At 37.5% G+C, this 19361-nt stretch overlaps 1 protein-coding gene across 1 annotated transcript in view; it reads left to right on the forward strand.

Moving 5' to 3' along the window:
- SPOCK3 (SPARC (osteonectin), cwcv and kazal like domains proteoglycan 3) overlaps positions 1-19361 on the forward strand; it is a 158249-nt gene that overhangs the window by 128757 nt on the left and 10131 nt on the right. The window contains exon 6 of the mRNA XM_042829762.1: positions 11458-11577. Coding sequence (XP_042685696.1) covers positions 11458-11577 — 120 coding nt within the window. The remainder of the gene's footprint in view (positions 1-11457; positions 11578-19361) is intronic.

Consider the following 19361-nt stretch of genomic DNA (forward strand, 5'->3'; position numbering starts at 1 on the left):
TGATATTTATGGCATTTAAGTCTTTCCAGGCTTTCTAGCCTACCAGGAGTGACTTTCAGAGGATTACATGTAGCCTTATGGGAATTAATGGAGTCATTTTTGTAGCTGTAGGTGTCCCTGTTCTTTGCTGGGAGTTGGACTAGATGGTCTTTAAGGTCCCTTCCAGATCAGATGATTCATGGGCAGCTCTTCCTTAGAGGATTTCTCATACAAAAATCCCAATTGCATCCATTTAAAGGGACTGGATTTGTAACCGTCTCTGAATAATGGAAGGATTTTAGATCTGTAGTGGAATAAAGCAAAGTATATTCATAAATAGGCTTTTAAAACTTGTTTTTAAGATTACGAAGAAACAATACTTGTTTACCAACTGGAGGAAAGTAACAGTATCTCCATTTTAATCACAGTTTGTTTATCAGAATCCTGTCTCAAAAATACATGCTGTTCCTAGGAAAGTCCACCCTGTAGTTGTAGCATTTGGGAGATAAGAAAAGCAATATTATTTTCTGTGATTTAAAAATATTTTTAATCAGTCTTTAAAAGGAAACTCTATTATTGTAATATTTGAAGTTTAATGTATGTTTTATTTTTATATTACTATACTATTTACAATTGCAAATGAAATGTTTCCAGTTCTTTATTCTTACTGTAAATTCTCATTTCAACTTGGAACTGTTATGATTGAGAACATCATACGTATAATTTAAGGAAATCAGTTGTAAGTGAAGTTAACTGACTAGCTTCAAAAATGAAAGGTCAAAGTTCTGTTGTGCTTTCTTACACAGGATGTTATACTAGGTCCTGGTAATCACAGAATGGCCCGGGTTAGAAGGGACCTCAAGGATCACGAAGCTCCAACCCCCCTGCCACATGCAGGGCCACCAACCTCCCCATTTAATACCAGCCCAGGCTGCCCAGGGCCCCATCCAACCTGGCCTTGAACACCTCCAGGGATGGACGGGGCATCCACAGCCTCTCTGGGCAGCTGTTCCAGTGTTAATGGCAACTGTTGGCCATGCTGCATTTTGTCCTGCAGCAGACTTCAGTCTTCCCTTCTCATTTTTCACATTTTCATGTGTGGTTATCAGTAGATGACACTTTGAGATCTCTTTGATGTTTTAACAGGTCAGTGGTGGCAAAAACCTTAAAGTGGCTATAAGTGGTTTTGCATACGCTGCGGTTCTACAGCACAGAAATAGTGGTAATGTTCTGAATATGTCTGCCTTCCACTACTGCTGTCAGGGATGAGCCAACAGAATGAACGCTGTGTTCTTCAACTAGGTTTTCACCTCGACTAAGAAACCAGATTACTTTTGCTAGCTATAGAAATTCATATCTGGCTTAAGAAAGGCCTTATGCACAAGTGGTTAGAGATAAGACAAATGTTGTTACGTGCTCACTATGTTGTACTGAGCTAGATAAACCTTTGTGATGTACTATTGCATTCTTTCATAATTAGTCAGTTGTAAAGAAGTTGTTTCCAATATTTATAGGCCATATCCAGTTCACAAGAGGAAAATGATGGGTTCAGGTAAACAGCAGTGTCTTATAAATACTGATGTTTTATCACTGAGTAGCGAAACACTTGCTTAATGGGATTTGCAACTTGTACACAGCAAGTTTACCCTTACAAAATAGTGAGTAAATAATGAATAGATTTCAGGAGGATTTTTATTGCACAGATATATATTTTTTTTTCACTTACCCTTTCATGAAAATAAAGACTGTATTTGCTTAAAACATGAAACATGCTCATTGTCATAAATAGTCAGATTCTTCACTACTAACTTAAGTTAGGTGAACCCAATATGTCTATGAGCCATTGTAAGCTTTCATCCCCCTGCCTGATCCACAAAAATATTGCTCTGCTCTCTTTCCAGAGCAGTTGTGATAATTTGCTCTTGGAGACAAGACATTAGACTTGATAGAGTTTGATCTGAAACTGATCTGAAGCCACTCGTGCTTACAGGCATAAAATTGGCATCCATAATGATGGAAAGCTGCTGTTTTACTGCAGTCAGAATTTCTCTTCTGCTTCTACAAAACTTTTTCTCCCTGCAAGCAGAGGTTAAAGAAGTATGTGCATTTGGAGCTTTGAAGTGTTCTCCTTGCCATTGCAAACAATGAGCTCTTTAATGGCCTTGTGTATCAACTTCATTGTGTGCTTGCATTTTGTTAAATTTACATGGGATCTTTTGCTGCCAACACACAAGTCAGTTTCTCTTTTTAGTGTCTCAGGTGACAAATTTTTACTCTCTGTAAATGCTTAAGAAGCACCCTTTAAAAGAGTTGAGATTTATTCGACACTGCAGGTCAAATGGCAAATGTCTTCTTATTTCTTCCCTTCTAGTCTTCATTCAGCTTGACTGGAAAGGCTATATAAACATCCTGTTTTGTTGCTTACAGACAGGATATGTAAGGGCAGGATATAAAGTTTCCTAAGAGCATGTGCTGTTGCTAGGTTCAACTTGACTGTAAGTACATGCATGGGCTCTGATCTGTGATGGGAAAACAGCAATGTTGTTAGAATCCAGTGTGCTCAGACAAAACCTATAGTTTCTTAGCCTACTAGGCAGAACAGATTGGGAAAAAATACATATATGAATGAAAGAAGGAAACATTTAATGGTGGATTTTTTTTCTTTTTTGTTAACTCCCTCTTAAAACTTTTGCTTTTGAAAAAAAGGTTTCCAGCCTCTGGAAGTCTCGTTTTCTGTTCTGTAGAAAATTGCTTGCTTTGCTAAGGGAAAGCTTCTATGTATTTATTTTGTAACTGGTAGATAATTAAGCAGTTTATTTTGATAGCCAGTTCAGATCAGTACCTCCTCTGAAGAATGTTAAATTTGTCCCTTAAAATCAGAGAGCACCCATAGGGAATATCTTTTATGAATGCCTCGTTTGCTCTGTAAGCATTTCTTAGGCTGAATGTAATGTGGTCTCCATTTCTGGGACACAGACTTGAGGTGGAGGAGCACTGGAGGTCACAGAAGGATGTATATTCACTGTCAGATATTGCAGCTCATTGGTTTTCTCCTCTGCTTTTCTCCTTGGTTTGCTGTGGGTTCATTGCCAGACTCCCTGTTTGCATGAACTATCTATTCCACTTTCAGGTGTGCCTCTGGGAATAGCTGTCTCCACGGTCTGCTTTCTGTACGCTGGGTGAAAAGCAATAGTTTTATAGTCCTTTATTTGGTTCCGCAGTGGAATTACACTCTGCTAACGTCTTTCATGTCTGCATGTGTGAGCCTTTTGAATATTTGTACACTAATCATATATTTTAAAAAATCATTGCTTTTTTCATTTCTCCTTCAACTTTTGAGTACTAAGTTTGTGTGAAGTCAAAGCTGCAGATTACGTTTATTTAACTACAGTTCTGTTCTCAGTGAGGTGGTACAGTGTAGTAATTCTTGCATCTTGTGTTGCACGAACGAAGTTGGCCCTACTGTTATATTGTCAGCATAAGGGATTCCTTTAGTATTAGGGCAGGAGCTTGTTTTATCTGCCTTTGAAGGCCTCAAACAACAAAATTGCTGCAATGGTAGCCTTAATCTGTCTGACATTAGTGAGGTCCAATGTGATATAAAATTCCTTTATGATAGAACAGAATTTAGTTAAGGTTTCTATTGTTGATAATGTTTATTGTTTAGCCTCATGTTCACTTGTGCTGTCTTTCCTTGCAAGAAGAATAGAGCAAACCAGTGGACAGTTCTATCAAAGTACACAGTCAATTTTCCATCCACTCCTTCTACCCAATGTGGTAGACCTTTGAAGCCTCTTCAAGCACAGAATGCATCTGATTTCAGAAAAATCCTGATTTTTCAGTGTAGGAATTTGTGTTTTCTCTATATAGTGTCGTTGTCCAGTCATTTCTTACCCTTGTCTGTTGATTGGAATGACTTAATGTCAAATACAAAAATGTCATTATAAGACCCTGTCAGTCTTGTCCTTGAAAGGAAGAAAATGTCCTGACTTCTTCCCAGTGATGTGTAATGCTTTGAGAGAGACTTGAAACTAAATTTTAAAAACTACATTACCGTTAGAGTAGTGTTGACTAGAAAGCTTTCACTACTAAGATGATTGATATTCTATCCTTTGAAACTTGTTATGCCTTAAATGATGAAAAATACTGGATTTGGGAATGAAAAGGTCTTAGAATATAGCATGTTATACTGGAGCATCTCCTGGCTGTCTGATGGTTTTTTGTTGTATAGCTACATAAACTGCAGATTAATAACATCGTCTTCATCCTCAGAAATTGCTTGTTCAAAACACCAGAGCATGATGATAGCCAACACTTCAGGTTAGTGGCAGTTAGCAAAGGAGGACACATGTAACAACTGTCTTCAGAAAGTAAATTGATAATGCAACAGGACTATGATACTTGTGACAGATTAAGAAAGTACTATTGTCTTATTTCTGATGCTTTAGAAAGCTTGTATGTTTTAAGTGGAAAATAGTACCTTAATATGTAAATTCTGTATGTTACTACTATTTTTCCTGCACTGTGAAGTGGTCATTATATTTCAATCTGTGGAGTCTTTAAAGCTGTGAGGAATCAGAAATGTAAGTTTTATTTTTTGAAAATGTAATTTAATTGAAATCATTTTAAATTTTATGAAACATTAATCATGAACAGAATGTCTGTATGGAACATTAATTTGAGACAGTAGGACTAAGCAGCTGCAGTTCCCTGATACGGTATCTGCAGCATTTATATTAATTATCTCATAACACAGACTAAGTGAAGTAGAAAATTCATTATGTTTAGTTAAATAGTAAGGAAATCAGAATGCCTTTATTTGTTAATTTCAAGGTATCTTCTTAAAATCATGGGCCCTGGAGGTAACAGATGGCTAATAAACTCCATCGTCTTGTAAAAATAGAAGTATATATACAAAGTTTTTCAATTTGCATTATTTATAAAGTTCTGGTTATACGTATGGGACTGTGAAGAGCTGACCTAAATGCCTGTCCTGTTGTTCAGCCCTTGTTCAAAGGGCTTTTTGTCCTTCAGACAAATTGTTTTTAGTGAACACATCTATTTTTGCCGTACGTAATGCTTCCCATTTGTGACAGAGCTAGAAATATTGCTGTTTATTCAGGAGTTGTTAGACCATTTGCATACCACTTTTTAAATGTATTCTTAGATGTTCGGTTACCTAGCCCTCAGTCTGAGCACAGTTTGAACAATCCGTTCTTTACGTTTAAATTCATACACCTATGCAGAATGGCAGCCTCACAGAACACCAATTCCAGATAGTTCTCCTTTATGTGATAATCCACTTTAATACCTGCTGTGTTTAAAGGCAGCACTGCTCTGCAGTATTAGGGTTACTGTATTTTCTTGAGTGGCTCTCCTGAAAAGAAATAGTCTTACAAGCACGTGCTGGATGTGCACTTAATTAGCGCAGCAAAGGTATTTCAGACTGACTGCGCAGCCATACAGTAGTATGACCAGGTAGTAGATAGAATATTGGACTCTCCAAGCATTGGATCTGAACTGTTCTAAGTGAGCATTCTCACAATTGAATTGGAATGGCTGCTGTAGCCAGTAGCTGGATGTCCAGCGATCCTGGATGCATGGTAGCAGTCTTCCCTTGAAAAAATAGGAAGCCCTATAGCGTTATGAGATGGTCACATACTGTTGCTTTTAATGCAAGTTAGTCCTTCGTAGAGTGAAGAGCCTTCACGTGAATGGCACAGTGATCAGTCAGGGCACTGCCCTGAGCTACCTGATGCAATAAGGCTTTTTGACTAAAGACATTTGGAGTTGCAGAAGTCTGAATGCTTCTGGAATTCACTTCCAATCTAAGTTATTCTGTAAGCATCTGTAATGATTCCGTCTCACTGAAGAAGCTGAGATGGTAAGTCTTGCTTTAGTACACAGTTATTCTTAATTTAGCTATCTCAAGGAGTGTTTTCTTGTTTGCTGGAGGAAGTGTTAGATGTTATCCTGCTTCTCAAGTTTTCTATAAGCTGTGTATATTTACTTCTGTTTATTTTTGCATTTATGTGATTCTCTAGTTACAATTCTGCTTGAATGCATAATTGATTGTATGAGCTTTTCTGCACTTCTAACTGTACCAGGAAATACGTGATGAAGTCATGTGGTGGAGAGAACCACATCATGGGATGTTCTAGGGCCACGTTGCATCTTGGAGGTCTGCCTTCCTGCAAGGCAGGGTCTTCATGTCTCACTCTGAAATAAAGCTTACTCTGTCTGCTACAACATAATTCCATTGACCAATAAAAACATTTGGTCAGTAAACCGTAGCTTTTAAACTAACTGGCCATTAGCAAATTTGGAAGTGGAAGAGAGTCGCATTATGTTGCATCATATAAAGTCTTCAGAAAAATTGTGTCTGTCGGTCTCTGAAGAAGACAGATCAGTGGATCAATTTTAAACTCAAATTTATATTAAACTATATGCTAATAATGCCTTCAATTTTGTATGGCTTCCTTCACAGCTGTCAGGTGATGTGTTCTTAGAACTGAGTTTGTAAGTAGTTATGCTATATTGAAAATTCAGGTGAAAGTACATCTTTCTAAAGTAAATAGAGGCACAACGTCTGTCTCCAGGTTTATGGTTCCTTGTCCAATTGTGAATGATGCTAATAGCGTGGGGTGTATTTATCCTGTTTTTCTCCCAGATTGCTTTTGGACTCTTAACAGAAGTTTATCTGTAATATAACAGTATTTCAGTGTGCGTTTTTCAATATGATAATGATTGACGTTTGTTGAATTCCAGCTAACTTTATGTATGTATCTATTTATATGAAAAGTATGCACTGTTAAAATACCTTTTTCTCTGCTGTGTCAGAAGGTCCCCTTCAACCCAAGCCGTTCTATGATATTCGAGTTCAAACCAGTAAAATGCATTCAGATGTCCACACAAGTTGTAACATTTACTGTACGTGAAAATAAATGGAACAGTTGGTTCCACGTGATGTTTAAATAATACTATAAAGATATTTCTGGACTGGGTATCTACAAGTTTTCAAATCCCTTCATGTTTTTGCTTAGCTATGTAAGTTGTTTTTAAAATTCAGTCAGTTTTTAATACTTCAAATGACAGGGAGCTCTAGTAACCCCTGAGCTGGTGGCTTCATTTTACCTCATACTAATTCTCTTAATGGCTGCTGGAATTGATTGGAATAGCAGAAGTGCCTTGCACTGACATTAGACAAAAACAGAAGTACTTCCTGGCAGGTTCCTGAGTGAATTTGTGTGATTTAATATGCGTTTTCTGATTACTGTCTAACCTTCTACAACCTTTACTGTCTGTCTTTCGCCATTAAAGATTCATCTCCCAGTCTATCAGATGAAATAATAGTCTGAATAAATCTGAGTTACCTCATCTTGACCTATTTTATATCAGTACATACCAGTGCATATAGTAATTTCAGCAGCAGGTATCTCAGGAAGCTGATCACTGGGACAGAAAGTCCCTAAGCATATTCTAGAAAGCATTAATTAATAAAACTTTTCATGGTATATCCTAACCTTGAGCAGGCCTGTTTCATTGGCAGTGTTCTAGTGAATAAAGCATTAGGCTGATCCTCTCTTACAGAGAGAACAAGGTTTATTCACATTAATTGTTGTGATTAAGTTGGAGTCCTCTGGCTGGTACTGCACTGAGACAGGACGCAAATAAAACCCCACACCAGTGTAGATGTGTTCAGCAACTGTACCTGTTCTTTGTATTTTTATTTTTGTTACAAAACAATGATTTTAATTAAGCATAGCTTAGGATTACTTTGTGCAGCCCAACTTCTGTGAAAAAGAATTGCATTTGTAGTTGTGATAATGTCTCATGTTTGTTCTCCTCAGGACCTTCAGAAAGCTACTTCTTAGACTAATTTTTTTTTTTTTCAAAGTGTGCTGTCTATTAATCTGAATGTTCTTGGAAAGCTAAAGAGAACTTCTTGATTTGATGCTGAGTGGGAATTTATTTTGCAGTTTTCAAGATGATCTTGCTGCTTTTTTTTACATGTTAGAATCTTAGAATGGTTCTTAGATGTCATACAATCATGGGATGTGGAAATAGGAACAAAATGTGATGAAGTGCTTTTAGAAATGAGTAAGAATCTTCAATTTGTCTGTCAGCCTGGGTGGCTAATATTCTTTCTCCTAAAGGGATTTATGACCTGTGCTACTCTAAGAATCTGATTTCTCCACCTAGTACAGTGTGTTGGACCTGATGATCTTTTGTGGTTTCTCCCAACCTGTTCTGATTCTATTGATTTTATGTGTTCCTTACATACTTCTGTAAATCTGTTTTTTTCTGCTTTGTCATTTTTGAGGAGAAAATGCCATTTTCTGATAAGGTTTTTAAAAAAATGTTATAATTCTCATGTTAGAGTAGCCTTGGCTTTTATTTTCCCCTAGTTTAGTATGATATAAGTGTATATGTTTTCATAAGATTGTTTTATATTTCTGAAATGCTGAAGTAGTCTTCTGAAATGTTGATAAATTAATGTTGGTTGATTAAAAAAGCACCTGTGATAATCAAATATTAAGATATGTGATATTTTTATAAGCTTGTGCTTGGTAAGAGCACACTTTGTCTATGTAAAGTATTAATTGTCCATATCAGTGTAGTTCTGATGCATCTTTCATGTATATTTCACTTACAGAAGACATCTGGTTTTACTTGACATATTAGAAGTGTTATGAACTGAAAATTCACTGTGCATTTAAATTGATAATAGGGTAAATGTAATTACCTGCTGTGTTTGAGAGCTGACTCCAGCTCTTGAATAGCTATGGGGTGTAAAATAATCAAATGACAGTTATAATCAGCTTGTTTTGCATTGCCTTGATTTTTGGAAATAATCTGTGTTCAAGATACCAAAATCTGTAAAATTAACAACAGCAACAAAAAGATTATCATTTTCTCAGTCTTTATTTTGATCTAGAACTCGTAATTTAAAATTTCAAGCAAAGTTTGGGAAGAGGGTTGTAAGAAACTGAAGTTAAAAGAGTGCACCCAGTCTGAGAACTGATACAGGATGTGTCTGATGCCCCAAATGTGCCATATGTACATTCCATTTTGAAAGGAAGGCAATTCACAAGAGCACAGAAAATGCCATTTTAGGTTATATTATAAACAACAGTGGCAAGTGTCAGGTGCTGAAACTGTGAGCAGTATCTTACACATAGCAGTCAAAGAAGCACTGTTGCCTTTTCCTAATGCTTCATTTTCACATGTAAATTGACTTATGAGATGGATTAGCTTAATGATGTCTATTTGACTGCTTCTAGAAAGTGGAGAAATCTTACATCTCTCCATCATGCAGTTGTCATGTGCTTTTTTCAGTTAATGTTACTGAGAGAGAACATTTTACTTAAATCCAGAGCTCCTTAATTAGACGTAGACCAAAATAGCCAGGCTCAAGTGCTGTCCCTTTGGTTCAATTCTGAAAGTTTTTCTGCTAAACCTAGGAAGGGTAGTTAGTGGAGGCCATGTTATGATGTAATGGAAGGGAAAATTAAAGAAGTCAGTATTCCAAGTCAGATTCTTTATTCTGGCCTGTCAGCTGATGCGAGACTTAAAAGGGAAGATGGCATTATAGCAGTATGGAAATCCTACGAGCTTGACATATGAGGTGGATCTCGGCTCAGGAGATCGTTTTCATCCGGATGTCACAGGATGACATCTTTGAAGATACAGGCCATAGATCATTAACAATTCTTTCTCTAGTGCCCTGTTGAATTATCCAAGGGGAAAAAAAAAAATACACAGGTAGGTGCTAATGCACAAGAAAAAAAGCACAGTATAAGTTTTAATAATCAACTTGCATATATTCTGCACATATATTGCACCTAAATCTTTGGTGGAGAGAATCCAAAGTCTTGAGATGTTTTAGGCAAATTAAAAATAAAGTGCAGCGGTGCCTTCTGTTGCTGGCATGGTGACTTGTTTCTATCTTAGTCAAATAAAATAGGTGTTATTTAGTTTATTGAAGTGTGCTGAAAGTTATGTTACCAAGAACTATAGATTGCTATGTAATTGTAGCAGTTTAGAGAGATAATCACGCAATACTTCTCTCTTCCTCTCCTCCAGAGAAAGGAGGCGGAAGGAATAGGAGGAAAAAAGTGAGATAGGAGAAGCTAATTTATTGACAGGAATGTGAGATAATACAGAATAAATAAGAGTTGTAAATCGAAACACCCCAAAAATAAATTACTCAGAATTGGAAATCATGGGGAGGCTCTTGGAAAATGCAGTGCATTCCAGTGTGTCTTCTCAGAGAGTCAGAACTTACATGAGGTTGCTAGAGAAGCATAGCTCTGCAGCGCACTGTGCCTTTACACCCCAACAGCCTGTTGCGTGATGTGCAATACTGACAAAACTGGGACAACAATAAAGGAAAGGCAAGCTGAACAAGAGATTTACTTTCAAGATCATTGCTGTGGAGCCTTGATGCCTCAGGTTGTAGCTTAGTTACTGGTGTTCAGTCTGAACTTCCCCTTGCACGGGTTTGTGCTGATATCGCTTGGAAATTATACCTGCTGATAAGGGAAATGTATACCCAGTTATTGTCAAACAGTTGAAAATGGAAGGGCAGACTTCTGGAAGGGACATCTCCAAGCACACATTCTCTTTGCTATCTTCTCCAGCAGCTTAATAGTTAAGGAACAGGTCTCATCCATGCAAAGCTGTGTTATCTGTTTCTTCTGCAGTGCTCAGTACTACCATTACTGTACAGTCCTCAAGCCAGTCTGCTGCTTATCTCTTGCTCTCTGCTACATTTGCTCTTGTTGCTGCAGATTGTCTCTTTAGTTTTGTGTGCTTGCTCTGTCTTTGCTGTTTCTCATCAAAGAAACCATCCTTTCAGTCACCAAGGTCTGTTGCCTTTTGCAGGTAAGTGTTCACGATCTTCTGCTTTTAAAACTGAATTCAGTCACATAAGCTTTCAGGGCATTCTTGAAGCACCTTCTCTGTCAACGCCGTTTCTTTTTCTTCACGTTTCAATGTAGAAAAGCGAGGGGAGTGTTCCTGCATTAACTGTATACATGTCCAACATCTTGTGATAGGGCTTACTGTACCATTGCCCATTGAATGTAGAAATGGACCTCAGAAAGGCTGTCCTGGATTCATCACGCAGCCTTCTAGAGTAAGATGTGAGAGTATCTTGCCAGGGCTGTTTCAGTTCTTTGCAGTAGCTTGCAAATGACTTAATCAACTTATAGATATATTTCATGCATCTTTACACACAAATATTTTTACACTTACGTAATAATTTTATTTCTCAGGACCCTAATTGGGCTGTGAGGGCTGACCTAAGTAATGAAAGCGAGTTTTATGAAGGAAAGCAAACTCTGGAATGTATGTGTCTGTATTGTTTTACATGCTTTACTTTAAGTATAATTAATTTGAAGAGTTCTATTTAGCATGCAGGGGAAAAAAAAAAAAAAAAAAAAAAAGTTAAACATTTCACATTTTGTTTTTCAGTTTGCAGTGACCTGGAATTTAGGGAGATCGCAAACAGGTTGAGAGACTGGTTTAAGGCACTTCATGAAAGCGGAATTCAGAACAAGAAGACTAGGATTGTTCAAAGGCCTGAAAGAACCAGTAAGAGATTTCTACTTGGGTTATTTGATGCTGTCTTTGGTGTTTGCTTGCAACACTTGCCTTATCATTGTGTTTTAAACGGGCATGTGCATGAAGCCCTAACTTTGTGCTTTTCTAAAGTTAATTTCTTATTCATGAAGCAGAGCTGTATGGCTTAGTTCAGATACATGTTGCTCACTTGAGACTTCAAAGCTGTTTGAGCAATGTTACTTCACTGATACTGAGAAAAACATAACATATATTTCCAGTTGGTTCACATAACTGCTGTATGCTCTTAACTAGGAGTAAAAGCAATGGGAAAAAAACAATGCTTCTATAAGCATTTATTGTATAGTAATACATGTACCTAATAATATAACTGGTGTAACCACGTCACTCAGTTAAAGTTCAGCTCAAGCACCGCGTAGAGTTCTATTTCTTGCTGAGTGATCACTTGAGTGAAGGGATAAAATGATGATGGGTAAAAAGAAGTCAAGAGGTCAAAAGTGCAGCTAAACTGTTTAGGAGCCTTTCGTGGTTTTGGCTGGCATTGAGTTAATTTTCTTACTAGAGGCTTGTATAATGCTATGTTTTGGATTTCGTTTAAAATAGAGGTGACAGCACACCAATATTTAGATGTTGCCAAGCAGTGCTTGCACAGAGGCAAAAACATTTGTCTTCCTTGTGCTGCACTGCCAGCATGGGGCTGGGGAGTGTACAAGGAGCTGGGAAGGGACTAAACCAGCACAGCTGACGCGGACTGACCAAAGGGATGTCCTCTATCACATGGTATCATGCTCAGCACTAAAAGCTGTGGTGAAAAATGAGGAGGGAGAACATGGACAACGATGGCATTTGTTTCCCCAGGAAGCTCCTGACAAGTCCTGATCACCTGTATCCAGAGTGGTTGGTTTGCTTTTGAAATCAGGTGGTCACTTGGTAGTTTGTAAGGAAATATTGTGCCTCTGTGTCCCTGTAGAAACACAAATAAGAAATATTGAATGATTATTGTTTTTTTTCTGCTAATATACTTTCTGATGCTGTTAAGAAATTCTTACATCTGTTCTTCAAGATGTAAGCTCTGGATAAGCTCTGATCAAGTCCCTCAGAAGTTGGTCTCGAAAGTCTTAGTAGGTTGAAAATATCAGGCATCTGAATTCCTAACGATGTCAGGATTAAAAAGTCCAGCCCTTTATTTTAGGGGTGTGCAACAGCTGCGTCTAGAAACAAATCATGCAAAGAATTTGTTGATCGTGTGTAGAGACCTTATACTTGTTGCCTGAGTTAAGGACCTATACATATATCAACAGTAACAAAGGAAAAAAAAAACAAAACAGCTACTTGAATGCATTCATTTCAGCAGAACCCTGGACTTGTTCACTACCATTGAGGAGTTAAAAATCTGTCATGGCACGCTCTCCCTCAGGCTTTTATTCTTGTCAGTGTTCCTTCTTTGCTGAGAAATGATTCTGAATTTTAAAAAGCAATTTGTGACATCCTTCCTGGATGTCTGTTTGCATTTAGGTTTTTTTTTTTTTTTTTCACCTGTTTCAGTCTCTTTTCTGGCACTTGGGACAGGATTTATTTAAAGTCTTGGGCACAGTCCTTCCGACCAAGGTAGAGAGGGTGAAAGTTGATAACGCTATTCGGAATTATTTCAGCTTTTAAAGTTCACATTGATGGTTACATTCATGGTTGCTGCTTCATAACAGCCCTAACACTGGTGGTGAAATTACTGTTCCATTACAAGCTTCAATATTCTGATACTAAGCTAAAAACATAAAGCATCTACGATGTTGTGTTTTTACCAGGACTTACATAGTTTGTTTTTAACTGACACTTTTTTTTTTTAGATTTGTATCATGTTAGTTGTGCAAGCTAGAATGTTTGTAGTAATTGAATAAATTTCATTTCCAAAATCTGTTTTCTGCTCAAATGTATTCAGATAGTATGTCCCTAGAAGTATCATTATTATAAATGGTATATAAGAAGAAGATATTTTCCCTTTTCCCATTCATGGTCTGGTTAGATGACGTAAGCAGGAAAAGGGTGCTTTATCTGTACTGCACTGTCATACTCATTATGTCCTTCCTTTGTGCATAGGGAGGTAAAGAGTTGATTTTACTCATTGATTTAAATTTAGTCTATTTCTGTATTAATTTTGTGAGATAAAACTCTGCGGAATTAATGCAGCAGATGTAAAGCATAAAAAAATACCACAGTCACATAAATATTTGTGTTAGTAGTCTGTTTCTGAGGAGTACTTGTACACCGTGTAGTGTTGGGAACTGAAAGACTAGAGGCCAGATGATAGAGAATATTCTTAGGAATTGGTAATAATGTGGTTATTTGGTTAAAATACGCAAAGTAAGTAACAACAACAAAAAAATCTGAAAGAGAACTGTAACTGGCTTGTCTAAAGCTGGTATGAAGAGATATTGTTACACTAAAATTGCCAAATACTCTACAAGCTCAAAGCAATATCTGACTGATTTCATATGGAATAATGCAAATGAGTAATTTCCGATATCTGTGTGGAGGTCTTCAGTTCATTTTAAGTATCTGAAGTTTCTTCTTGAAGAGACGTGATACAGCTGGCATACAGAGAAATTAAGTGTCCCTGGACCTCCTTGCTGAAGTGTATTTCAGAGCTTCAGTAAATAGGCAGAACTGGTAAGCAGACTGGTAAACCACTACTAATATGCTTGTCTCCCATGCAGTCATTGTGTAGTTCTAAGAGATGGAGCTTTTAGTTTTGAACATTGTTTTTGATGTCTTGAAAATACTGACTTGACTGAAAGCTTGCCTGCTTTCTGATGTTATCTTTGACAGTATGGAATATCCTCTAACTGCAGAGCTGCTGAGGCTGGTGAGCTGAATCGAAGTTGCAGTTAAGTTTCCTGGAGGGAAAAGGTTCTTTCAAGGACTTTCTGCATTGTCAGATTAGCCTACTCAGAAGCTCATCTGAATTGGAATTTTAAATTAATGCATGTTCACCTAAAATCAAGAATCTAAATGAACTAAATTTGTACTGTTGGCTGGCATTTGTTTCAATCATGTACAGGCAAGATTATTCTTGTACACAGCAAAGCAGATATAGATGTTTTTTTATAGCATTGTTAATTTTATTCCTCTCTCCTCAGGTACCTTTTCCTTAACAATCTGTTTGTTTAAAATGCGGCCTTTGCAGAACTCATTTAATCTATGCCATCCATGCAGGAGCATGTTTACAACTATTCGCAATAGGCTTCAGCTTGAATTTTACTTTTTCCTTGTAAAATTTTCTAAAACACTTTCTAGAAAAAGAGAGACTTCAGGATTTGAACTTTCACATTTTTAAGGGTTTAAGGGACTTTACAACAGTGCTCTATTTCTTTTCCATCCACATTTTGTTGTAAAACGAATCAGTACCTTTGGTACCTTCCCAGTGTCTTTAATCCTGTCTCTGCTCCCACCTGTGTAATTGTAGTCATCAGGAATACATTAAAATTTTAGGCTACAGAGAGCGCGTGCCTGATGCTACCACTTGGTGCCAGGTGAGTCTCAACTAGAGCAGTATTTTTTGTGAGCAGCATATGTGACAAAAAGCCTTCACATCTGCTTAATTGTCCCCTGTAGCAATTGGACAGACCAGTACAATGGGAAAGGAGTTAGAACAGAGGTGTGATGACAGAAGGGCCGGCGTGATAGAAAGGTGCCATAAAGGAAGGGAAGATTGCTCACCTGTATCAGAAGGTTGTAGGTTTGCAGAGGGGAAAGCTCCACTAAGAAGGCATCTCCAACCAGAGCACCTTCCACAGTTTGGCAGTCAGCCTGTAATGAGGTCTAGGTTCAGCCAGGCTTCACCCCTTCTGGTCACACAGCTGAATTGCCTTTGCTTGCGCTCGCAAGGCTGACCCCATCCTTTCCCCAGATACTCAATGAGTGGTTCAGGCCATAACTCAACAGTTCCCATACCTCTCTTAAGTTTAGTCCTTGCTCAGATCTGTTCTGGTAAAACTGGACTGGGAAGGAAAAGTCGTTCCCAGCTTGTGCAGTGTAGACTTCAGCTCTGAGGTACTGTTAACATAAACTTTTCTCATAGCCTATATATGATAAAAAAAAAAATAAAATCACAAGTGCGGACCTTGCTATGCAGCTTGCTAGCTGAGCAAATAAAGACTGTGGTTTAGACAGTAGTTTGCTCTCAAGCATAGAGCACGTTGAGTTTATTCACTTGTGTGATTTGGCAGTGCTTTTTACTGTGCTGGACTGTGAGCTGGTAGCAGAAAGAATCACGCCTTTTGCTTCCCTTGGCATATAGGCAACTTTACATAATGCACTATGTGAGCCGTATGTATGCTATTTTGATTTCCCCATAAACAATTACAAAAGCTATCTTCCTCAACATACACAAGGATTTATTTCTTATGAGCATAATAACCAAGCAAATAATATTTCTACATTGAAAAGCAGATTATGGTTACCGTGAGTTGAAATTCTCTCCTGAAAAATAATGAGAAATGGATCATGTTTTTGTTGGTTTCTTTCAAAATAACATTTTGGATGCTGATGTTTAAGCCATGAGCGAGGGGTACGTTTGTCAGTAGCGTTTCCCTTGGGATTGTTTTGGCTGGGGAAAGGAGCTTATGCTGGTACTTCCCATTTTTTAAAAATCAAGTTCTTTTGCAGTATATGTGCATTAGATGAAATAAAGCTAAATCCTTAATACTTCTTTTGTTCACTTTTACTAGATTTACACAATGTTCAGTAATAGCTACATAAAAGCCCTCTTCATTATCATATCTGGAAATAGATTTCAAATAAGTGCTTAAAGTGAGAGAGTTTTTCCACTAATTCAGGCATCTGAGCAGCAGTTTTGCTCTCTTCAACATGATATTCTGGAACATTAACAGGAAGAAATTACTATCCTTTTGCTGTAATAATTCTTCCCCTTTCTTTGGTTTGTTTTCTTCACAGCTGTGAAAAATGTGTAAGAGCAGCATTCCACTTGACTCGTGAAGTAAAAATATAGATAGTCTGTGATTTGGAGCAATTTATTTCTCGTTCTGGGTCACTTAATGTTAATTTACCTTGCATCAAACCACATCAGGTGTTCTTAAGTGCTTTGACTTCTTTTTTTCTGAAGTCTGTCACCTTTGAGAATAAGAGGTGTATTGATTTCTCAATATTACAGTAGAGGTAGAAAATCATTGCAGAATGAAATGATCATCCCAAGTTTTCCCAGTTGCTTACTTGACATCATAGTAATCTTTTAAGAGTAGATATTATGAACACCAAACTCGGGTAATGATCTTTGTGGGGTAGAACAGTTCTAGAGTAGGTGGACAGCTCGTTTTTAACTTGGTCATTTTTTGTCTCTGTCAACACGTGCCTGGTCTACTTTTAAGTACTTCAGCCATTTTTATTTATTTCACCTATACTACTATTTGACATAGACTTCAAACATTTCTCTACAACACTGCAAGGAAACTTGTTGCATTTAGCAAAATGAAAGCAAAGAGATTTTTCTCTATTTAAAATGCTACGATTGTAAATACCAAAGAAAGGAAGAATTTTAAATAAAAGTGTACAGCTACCTGGAGGGATTTCGTAACAAAGTAGAGGACAACTTCTCCCAGGTAATAGCGATAGGATGAGAGGTGATGGGCTGAGGTGATGCACCAGGAGAGGGCACTGGAATGGGCTGCCTGGGAAGGTGGTGGAGTCACCATCCCTGGAGGTGTTGAAGAAAAGGGGAGATGTGGCACTGAGGGATGTGATTCAGCAGGTGTGGTGAGTATGGGTTGATGGTTGGAAAAGATGATCTTGGAGGTCTTTTTCAACCAGATACTAATGAATAGGTAGGTTATGACAGCTTTAATGTAAAATAAACGTTATTTTTCAGGCACTGAACTAACCTATGAAGTTTTGTTACACAGAATTATCTTGGAAAGCCAGAGGGATTTCACTACTGGACGCTTTTTTAAAAAATATAAAAACTGTATAGAAGAGAGAAAATTCTGAGGAATTGGAGTAGAGGATGAACTGAAATTGCTAGCTTATGGATAAAACCTCCCAGATACAACCTCTTGAAGTCATGTAATTTTATTCCACACCGTAACTTAGTGATGCACGAAACCTTTGAAATTTTAAGTGGCCTTTCAACGTACCTCAGACGAATTTATTTCCTTTTATGATAAAAATTGAAATTGACTACTAGAAATGAAATAACCAGAGTGCTTGGTTGTTTTTGTTTTCCTTAAGAGCTCTTTTGCTTATATAACACTTGCTCCTAGTACCGTAGAAGGCTGTATACTTAAGAGTGTACTTCAGTGAATTTATTCTTCCAGCATGGATCACATATACTTCGTACTAAACTTGAAAATGATACCTCTTTCACTAGACTGATGCTGGAAATTCCACATACTGATATACTTTTCTGCACCGTTAACTAGTTTGGCAACAACATTCAACCCTGAATACACATTTAGAATGACTTTTGTCTTCTATTCTTGCCAGCATCTTATTGAATGAAATCTCTGTCTTCTCTTCATGGTTGCTCTTTTTCTGCAACTTTTCTTACAGTCTGGTGAGCTTGCAAAAATTCCAAAATCAGAAAAATTTTATGAGCACAAGAATAATTCCTCCCTACATACAGGTACACAAAAGGCAGGATAGGAAATGGTATGTTGCATATCAAGCACTTTCTGAATCCAATGTCTTGTGGAGGAGTTCTAGCTGAAAGCAGGACTAGCGGAGGAAAGAGAAGTGTCTGAGAAGTGTTAAGAGGTCTTCAGGAACAGAGCCTGAGAGGTAAATAATATTATACTGAAAATTCATCCTTGGAAAAAAATGTTTTAAGGTGGAAGAACGTTCCGAAGTTCTTTTGGAACATTTGGAACACTTGTTAAATAATTTTGATGTCTTTCACAGGTGAAGGTGAATAACACGTGTACTGGGATCCCCTTGTACATTTGGTGTGCTTTTGTCTGTCTCTGCTCTCCGTAGTCCACAGAAAAATTAAGTTGTTCTGTCAGAAGCTGGAGAGTAAGGAAGAGAGTCCTTTTCTTGGATGCTTCATAGTTGTTTTTACGTTGTGTTAAACATATCAGTGTAATCAGTACCAAAAGGATTGTGATTTTTTTTTTCATGTGAAGCAGAAATAACAGTGAATGCAACAAGCCAACAGAGAGCAAGATTAACTGAAGCAAAAGACATTTATTTAGAATTTTTAAGGAGAGGGAATTTGTGTTTGGGCATTTTCCTTTCTGAAATGGTTGCTCTGCCACAGTCTGGATGTTCCCACATGCATATATATCTAAAGAAATGTAAATTGATTTCTAAGTGAGGTTTCTGAATTCTCCAGTTTGACTTGTTTTAGAAGTATACAACTATTTTTCGGATTTTATTGTTTTCAGAACAACAGCTCGATTTTTAACAATAGTAGAAGCTGGGAATTCCTGTATGCTAAGTGGAACTCTCGCGTCAACTTCTCTATAGCCACAGTCTCATCTTTTCATTGCTTGGTTTTAGCTGAAAAGCTATTCAGTAGAATCTTGTATTCAGCTAAATCTTGTTGTCTGTTAGGATGTACAGTCAAGTGCTTTACCATGTTCTCCATGGCAAGACCCGTGACACATGAACAGGAAAAAATCTGTGTTAAACGCAGCTCACATCTAACTGAGAGGCCTGTCAGCTCGTGCATTTCCCTTCTATGTCCATATGCAAGTCTGCTTGTACTTCATAGATGATAGAGTATGTGAAATCTGAGATCTGGCTGCAGGAGTAATTAATTCAACCTCTTCCTGGTGGCCTGGTTACCA

The sequence above is a fragment of the Centrocercus urophasianus genome, unplaced genomic scaffold, assembly GCF_019232065.1.
Source record: "Centrocercus urophasianus isolate 14NV4802_14NV808 unplaced genomic scaffold, USGS_Curo_1.0 seq_32, whole genome shotgun sequence".
NCBI lineage: Eukaryota > Metazoa > Chordata > Aves > Galliformes > Phasianidae > Centrocercus > Centrocercus urophasianus.